Source organism: Salvelinus fontinalis, chromosome 18 (genome assembly GCF_029448725.1).
Source record: "Salvelinus fontinalis isolate EN_2023a chromosome 18, ASM2944872v1, whole genome shotgun sequence".
NCBI lineage: Eukaryota > Metazoa > Chordata > Actinopteri > Salmoniformes > Salmonidae > Salvelinus > Salvelinus fontinalis.
Window position 1 is genome coordinate 27,682,533 of NC_074682.1, and position 8,245 is coordinate 27,690,777.

At 41.4% G+C, this 8,245-nt stretch overlaps 1 protein-coding gene across 1 annotated transcript in view; it reads left to right on the top strand.

Moving 5' to 3' along the window:
• LOC129815891 (voltage-dependent calcium channel subunit alpha-2/delta-3-like) overlaps positions 1-7,668 on the top strand; it is a 94,484-nt gene extending 86,816 nt beyond the window's left edge. The window contains exons 27-37 of the mRNA XM_055870070.1: positions 3,883-3,960; positions 4,262-4,323; positions 4,432-4,476; positions 4,670-4,732; positions 4,868-4,938; positions 5,068-5,143; positions 5,234-5,274; positions 5,401-5,456; positions 5,643-5,760; positions 5,985-6,504; positions 6,696-7,668. Of these exons, the coding sequence (XP_055726045.1) occupies positions 3,883-3,960; positions 4,262-4,323; positions 4,432-4,476; positions 4,670-4,732; positions 4,868-4,938; positions 5,068-5,143; positions 5,234-5,274; positions 5,401-5,456; positions 5,643-5,760; positions 5,985-6,138 (764 nt within the window). The 3' untranslated portion in view covers positions 6,139-6,504; positions 6,696-7,668. The remainder of the gene's footprint in view (positions 1-3,882; positions 3,961-4,261; positions 4,324-4,431; positions 4,477-4,669; positions 4,733-4,867; positions 4,939-5,067; positions 5,144-5,233; positions 5,275-5,400; positions 5,457-5,642; positions 5,761-5,984; positions 6,505-6,695) is intronic.
• The last annotated feature ends 577 nt before the right edge of the window (positions 7,669-8,245 follow it).

The window sequence follows — 8,245 nt, forward strand, 5'->3', positions numbered from 1 at the left end:
AAAAGTATTCATCCCCCTTGGCGTTTTTCCTATTTTGTTGCGTTACAACTTGTAATTTAAATGGATTTTTACTTGGATTTCATGTACTGGACATACACATAATACTCCAAAATGGTGAAATGAAATGAAAATAATAACTTGTTTCAATAATTTCTACAAAATTAAAAACAGAAAAGTGGTGTGTGCATAAATATTCACCCCCTTTGCTATGAAGCCCCTAAACAACATCTGGTGCAACCAATTACCTTCAGAAGTCACATAATTAGTTAAATAAAGTCCACCTGTATGCAATCTAAGTGTCACATGATCTGTCACATGATCTTAATATATATACACCTGTTCTGAAAGGCCCCAGAGTCTGCAACACCACTAAGCAAGGGGCACCACCAAGTAAGCGGCACCATGAAGACCAAGGAGCTCTCCAAACAGGTCAGGGACAAAGTTGTGGAGAAGTACAGATCAGGGTTGGGTTATAAACAAATATCAGAAACTTTAAACATCCCACGGAGCACTATTAAATCCATTATTAAAAAATTTAAAGAATATGGCACCACAACAAACCTGCCAAGAGAGGGCCGCCCACCAAAACTCACAGACCAGACAAGGAAGGCTTTAATCAGAGAGGCAACAAAGAGACCAAAGATAACCCTGAAGGAATGCAAAGCTCTATAGAGGAGATTGGAGTATCTGTCCATAGGACCACTGTAAGCCGTACACTCCACAGAGCTGGGCTTAACTGAAGAGTGGCCAGAAAAAAGCCATTGCTTAAAGAAAAAAATAAGCAAACACGTTTGGTGTTCGCCACAAAGCATGTGGGAGACTCCCCAAACATATGGAAGAAGGTATTCTGGTCAGATGAGACTAAAATTGAGCTTTTTGGCCATCAAGGAAAACGTTATGTCTGGCGGCAAACCCAACACCTCTCATCACCCCGAGAACACCAACACCGTGTTTTTCATTGGCAGGGACTGGGAAACTGGTCCGTATTGAAGGAATGCTGGATGGCGCTAAATACAGGGAAATTCTTGAGGGAAAGCTATTTCAGTCTTCCAGAGATTTGAGATTGGGACGGAGGTTCACCTTCCAGCAGGACAATGACCCTAAGCATACTGCTAAAGCAACACTTGAGTGGTTTAAGGAGAAACATTTAAATGTCTTGGAATGGCCTAGTCAAAGCCCAGACCTCAATCCAATTGAGAATCTGTGGTATGACTTAAAGATTGCTGTACATCAGTGGAACCCATCCAACTTGAAGGAGCTGGAGTAGTTTTGCTTTGAAGAATGGGCAAAAATCCCAGTGGCTAGATGTGCCAAGTTTATAGAAACATACTCCAAGAGACTTGCAGTTGTAATTGCTGCAAAAGGTGGCTCTACAACGTATTGACTTTGGGGGGGTAAATAGTTATGCACGCTCAAGTTCATTTTTTTTTGTCTTATTTCTTGTTTGTTTCACAAGAAAAAATATTTTGCATCTTCAAAGTGGTAGGCATGTTGTGTAAATCAAATGATACAAACCCCCCAAAAATGTAGTTTAATTCCAGGTTGTAAGGCAACAAAGTAGGAAAAATGCAAAGGGAGTGAATACTTTCGCAAGCAACTATATGTATACAGTGGGGAGAACAAGTATTTGATACACTGCCGATTTTGCAGGTTTTCCTACTTACAAAGCATGTAGAGGTCTGTAATTTTGTATCATAGGTAGTACACTTCAACTGTGAGAGACGGAATCTAAAACAAAAATCCATAAAATCACATTGTATGATTTTTAAGTAATTAATTAGCATTTTATTGCATGACATAAGTATTTGATACATCAGAAAAGCAGAACTTAATATTTGGTACAGAAACCTTTGTTTGCAATTACAGAGATCATACGTTTCTTGTAGTTCTTGACCAGGTTTGCACACACTGCAGCAGGAATTTTGGCCAACTCCTCCATACAGACCTTCTCCAGATCCTTCAGGTTTCGGGGCTGTTGCTGGGCAATACGGACTTTCAGCTCCCTCCAAAGATGTTCTATTGGGTTCAGGTCCTGAGACTGGCTAGGCCACTTCAGGACCTTGAGATGCTTCTTACGGAGCCACTCCTTAGTTGCCCTGGCTGTGTGTTTAGGGTCGTTTTCATGCTGGAAGACCCAGCCACGACCCATCTTCAATGCTCTTACTGAGGGAAGGAGGTTGTTGGCCAAGATCTCGCGATACATGGCCCCATCCATCCTCCCCTCAATACGGTGCAGTCGTCCTGTCCCCTTTGCAGAAAAGCATCCCCAAAGAATGATGTTTCCACCTCCATGCTTCACGGTTGGGATGGTGTTCTTGGGGTTGTACTCATCCTTCTTCTTCCTCCAAACACGGCGAGTGGAGTTTAGACCAAAAAGCTCTATTTTTGTCTCATCAGACCACATGACCTTCTCCCATTCCTCCTCTGGATCATCCAGATGGTCATTGGCAAACTTTAGACAGGCCTGGACATGCGCTGGCTTGAGCAGGGGGACATTGCGTGCGCTGCAGGATTTTAATCCACGATGGCGTAGTGTGCTACTAATGGTTTTCTTTGAGACTGTGGTCCCAGCTCTCTTCAGGTCATTGACCAGGTCCTGCCGTGTAGTTCTGGGCTGATCCCTCACCTTCCTCATGATCATTGATGCCCCACGAGGTGAGATCTTGCATGGAGCCCCAGACCGAGGGTGATTGACCGTCATCTTGAACTTCTTCCGTTTTCTAATAATTGCGCCAACAGTTGTTGCCTTCTCACCAAGCTGCTTGCCTATTGTCCTGTAGCCCATCCCAGCCTTGTGCAGGTCTACAATTTTATCCCTGATGTCCTTACACAGCTTTCTGGTCTTGGTCATTGTGGAGAGGTTGGAGACTGTTTGATTGAGGTGTGGACAGGTGTCTTTTATACAGGTAACGAGTTCAAACAGGTGCAGTTAATACAGGTAATGAGTGGAGAACAGGAGGGCTTCTTAAAGAAAAACAAACAGGTCTGTGAGAGCCAGAATTCTTACTGGTTGGTAGGTGATCAAATACTTATGTTATGCAATAAAATGCAAATGAATTACCTAAAAATCATACAATGTGATTTTCTGGATTTTTGTTTTAGATTCCGTCTCTCACAGTTGAAGTGTACCTATGATAAAAAATTACAGACCTCTACATGCTTTGTAAGTAGGAAAACCTGCAAAATCGGCAGTGTATCAAATACTTGTTCTCCCCGCTGTATATATATATATGGTATGTATTTTCTTGTTTTAACCTGTGTTTTGTTAGACATGTTTTTTTTTTTCTGTTATTTTACCAGGTAAGTTGACTGAGAACACGTTCTCATTTGCAGCAACGACCTGGGGAATAGTTACAGGGGAGAGGAGGGGGATGAATGAGCCAATTGTAAACTGGGGATTATTAGGTGACCATGATGGTTTGAGGGCCAGATTGGGAATTTAGCCAGGACACCGGGGTTAACACCCCTACTCTTACGATAAGTGCCATGGGATCTTTAATGACCTCAGAGAGTCAGGACACCCGTTTAACGTCCCATCCGAAAGACGGCACCCTACACAGGGCAGTGTCCCCAATCACTGCCCTGGGGCATTGGGATATTATTATTTTATTTTTTTGATGTAGGGATGGATGTAAGTTGTTGATCATTTTGTATAATAAATTATTTTTTTTATAAAAAAAAATCTATTTGATGGAAACACATCTCTGGTGGGAAAATGCGCATGTTGTTTTTATGCAGATTTTAGAATATTCACATTAAAATCTGTCGCCAATTGGATAGAACCTAGCTACTGACATATATTTTTTGGTCAATTTTTATGCCATTTTTTTTGTTAAATGTCTGCTAATGTCTGTGTTCTTCTGTGTTCCTGTTTCCCCTCAGGAAATGAGAATAAGAGTGTGGTTTTGGCCAGCACCGCCATACAGCTGCTGGATGACAGGAAGTCACCCATTGTTGCATGTAAATTCACTAATCCCTAATTTAGAGTACTGTAAGGTTTTCCTGTCATAAACTTTTAACTGTCATATTTTCTATATAAATGCCCATTGAAGACATTTCAAGAGACCCCTTTATCAGAATCACCTTTATTCACCAAGTACACGTAACAGGAATTAGACCTGGTGAAATAGTGTTGACCACAATAAACAGAATGTACAGACAGATATATAGACAAAGAATTGACACAATTCACATAAATGCTTACTTCCTCTACTAGATGTACAATGTGCTGACAGTTCTGTTTTTCTCAAATCCACAATAGCCGTTGGGATTCAAATGAACTTGGATTTCTTTCAGAGGAAGTTCTGGACCGCTAGCAGACAGGTAGACACACACACACGAATTCACACACACGAATTCACTCATTCAAACTCCAGTGACATGATGTATTTATTATTGAATGAAATGATTCATCATATTGATTTGATACAGTGTGCTGCTCTGGATGGGAAGTGCAGCATCAGCTGTGATAATGAGGTAAGAACAGAACAGTCCCTGTCTGAAACTCCCCTCATTCTACTTCTAGTTTCTGGGCCTCTCTCTTTCGGTCTTATCTTTCCCACTTCCTGTCTGTACTGTCTCTGACCTGTCTCTATTCCCACACGCTATTGAATTGCTGCATTATGTCCTGTGCTGATGATGTGTATCTTCCTATCGTCTCTATTCTCAGGACATCAAGTGTTACCTCATAGACAACAACGGCTTCATTCTGGTCACAGAAGACTACTCTCAGGTACCACTTACATACATAAAATATGGTTTATTTAAAGGCAAATAATAAGACCTAGGAGAGTATGTCTGTCCTGTGGCCTGTTTCTCTCCTAGGTCTTATTATTTGCCTTTAAATAAACCATATTTTCTTCCTCAGACGGGGGAGTTCTTTGGCGAGGTGGAGGCTGCTGTTATGACCAAGCTGCTCCTCATTGGCTCCTTCAAGAGGTTAGAGAAGCAATAATATTACAATCATCCTACCCACAATGTCTCTGTCCTACACAGTCAAACACACACCGCCATGGCCTATACACATTGGTGCGCACACACTAATGTCCTATTGTCTCGTCCCTGTAGGATCAATCTGTATGACTACCAGGCTCTCTGTAGAGAGTATGCTGGCAGCAGTGACAGTGGACACTGTTTATCACATGTAAGTTCCACCCCTAAATGATTCACTAGCCTTACATCCAGTCAATGTTAAATCCACTTAATGCAAATTGTTTAATTGATTCTCTTCCAGCCCTTCTCCATTGTGAAATGGCTCCTGACTGAACTAGTAATGTGAGAATAATACTATCACCTTGATATAATAAAATGATTAAAGATCCACTGATTATCAACCACATAGAAATGGTTTGTTTTATAAATATATATTTTGAATGTGTATGTTTGTGTCTTCCTCGTCAGTTTCCTCCTGGAATTCAACCTGTACAGCTGGTGGCATGTTGACATCTCTGTCAAAGGTCAGTATGTGCATACATATACCTTGAGATGTGTGTGTGTGTGTGTGTGTGTGTGTGTGTGTGTGTGTGTGTGTGTGTGTGTGTGTGTGTGTGTGTGTGTGTGTGTGTGTGTGTGTGTGTGTGTGTGTGTGTGTGTGTGTGTGTGTGTGTTTTTAGTATGTTAACATTTACATGTCTCATTTGTAGCCCAAAACTCGAGGGGAAAGACCATGTTGGTGCCATGTGATACTGAGTACCCTGCCTTTGTCTCTGAGCGTACCATCAAAGAGACCACGGGCAACATTGACTGTGAGGGCTGTGTCAGGTACTGGGAATACAGTTACCTTTGTATTAAAAGCACTTATAAACCCACTTAACCTGTGTTGATAGTGTTTACAGGATCATGCCTTAGTGGGATAATATTACAAGCAGCAACTGAATCGACTAATTTCTGTCTGTCTGTCTGTCTGTCTGTCTGTCTGTCTGTCTGTCTGTGTCCGCCTCTCCCTCTCCCTCTCCCTCTCCCTCTCCCTCTTCCTCCCTCCTCAGATCTTTTGTTATTCAGCAGATTCCCAGCAGTAACCTCTTCATGGTTGTCGTGGACAACAAGTGTGACTGTAGCTCCACCCTTCCAGTTTCCATGGACCCCATTGAGATTATGTATATCCTTGTGAAGTTTGGGAATATTAAGTCTGTTTCTTAGTAAAAAAGGTTTTGAGTGTGTTTTTACTAGGAAGGGTTTTTGAGTGAGCTTTTGTAAGTGAACTCAAACATTTGTTTTCTGAGAAGATCAGCAGCTTCTGAGGTACTGCATAGTCAGAGGTATTAATACATTTCTCATACATGTAGGTATTTTTGAAGCGTGCAATATGGTTTGTGTTTCTCATCAAGCTACAATGATGTTGCAGAAATGGTCACCACAGTGTCAGTTAAATGCATATCTGAGGTTTGGTTCATCAGTATTTCCATCCTTAACCCCTCTGAACACAACGAATCTCTGAAATGTGATAGGCTGAAGTTTCAGAAGGACAGGAAGCGACCAGAATCATGTCATCCTTTCCACCCTGAGGTATGTAGTATGTATTTGCTCTGTGATGACATGAAAATGTACATGAACACCTGTTTTTGGTTGAGTAATAATGTGACAGTTAGCACGTATGTGACCATCTGTATATTGTATGAACCATATAGATATATAGATACATAGTGTATATATTAATTCTATTATCTCTATGTTTTGATGCCCCCTGTCTGCTGCAGGAGAATGCCATGGAGTGTGGAGGAGCAGCAGGCCTGTCTGCCCCCCTCACAGCAGCACTGCTCCCCCTGCTGGCCACTCTCTTCACCAGATGACCATACTGCCGCTGAAGCCCACCACACTGGACCCAACACTGGAACCAACACTGGAGAGACTGATAGACCGGCTTTAACACACCATCAAATGCTGACAAAGTGCAGGGAGCCTCGCCAACCAGAAGAACCTGCTCATAACTAACTGAGTTGCTTATCGCTAACCAGCAGAGAAATAATGAATAAGAAGGCATTGTTCAAGATAAATAGAACACTGTTCCAAGAGGGAAACCATATGGACATCAGACTGAGAAATACACTATGAGAAAGCACTGTGATGCAATGATGTCATTCTGAGAGCATTACAGACCCCTGTGTGGATGCCAGAGCAAAGAAATCAATATCCCTGTGTACTTTACCTGCACTGTAGAAAATAAGACCTTCTATGTCAAGGTAGTTATGAAATAACTAGAAAAAATGTCACCTTTTAAAAAGAGTGGTCTATCTTTACAATTGAAAATAAACTGCTAAAAATGATAACATAGATCCGCAATTGTTTTATTTTTTGAGCTAAATATATGTAGCATTATCTTGGAGAATCTAATTCTGTATTTTGGGATATGACAGGGATCATGTGAAGTAAGAGATTACAGGATGGTTGAAGTCCATTTATTTTGCCTGCTTTTCATTTTTACAGCAGTGAACATTTCATACAGAGTAAAAAGATGCATGTGAAGGATAAAAAAAAAGACTTAAGTTCCATGAAAGGAATAAAGTTCAAAGCTTTGGCTGCAAACTGAAAATATGAACATTTGCCTGTTTTAAGAATGTTATTGTTACCTTGACTATAACCCATAATGCTGACCCCTACCCTTGAACCTTAAACCCCTATCCTTTAAGAAGGCTGCTAAAATCGAAATAAACACAGACCTATTTTCCATCATCTGTCTTTCGGCTTTATTTATTTAACAGTAGCTTTTTGAAGTGTATTAAATGCTTGTGTTTTCCTCATCAGTTTCTTGCTGGAGTACAGCCGATGGCATGTTGACCTCTGTCAAAGGTCAGTGTGTGCATGAATATATCTTAAGGTGTGTGTGTGTGCGTGTCTCTGTCTCTGCGTGAGTCATGTGTTTTTAGAATGTTAACATTTACATGTCCCATTTCCAGCCCAAAGCTTGAGGGTAAGACCATGATGGTACAATGTGACCCGGAGTACCTACTCTGCCTTCGTCTCTGAGCGTACCATCAAAGAGACCACAGGCAACATCGACTGTGAGGGCTGTGTCAGTTACTTGGAACACAGTTACCTAGGCGTTAGGCACTGATAGACACTCATATCATTTGCATACAGGGTAATGTCGTATTGGTGGAGTAGCATTACTTAACCTTCAAGCATCAAACTGAATTGAATTGACCTCTCTCTCTCTCTCTCTCTCTCTCTCTCTCTCTCTCTCTCTCTCTCTCTCTCTCTCTTTGTTTCTTTCCCTCTCTCTCTCTCTCTCTCTCTCTCTCTCTCTCTC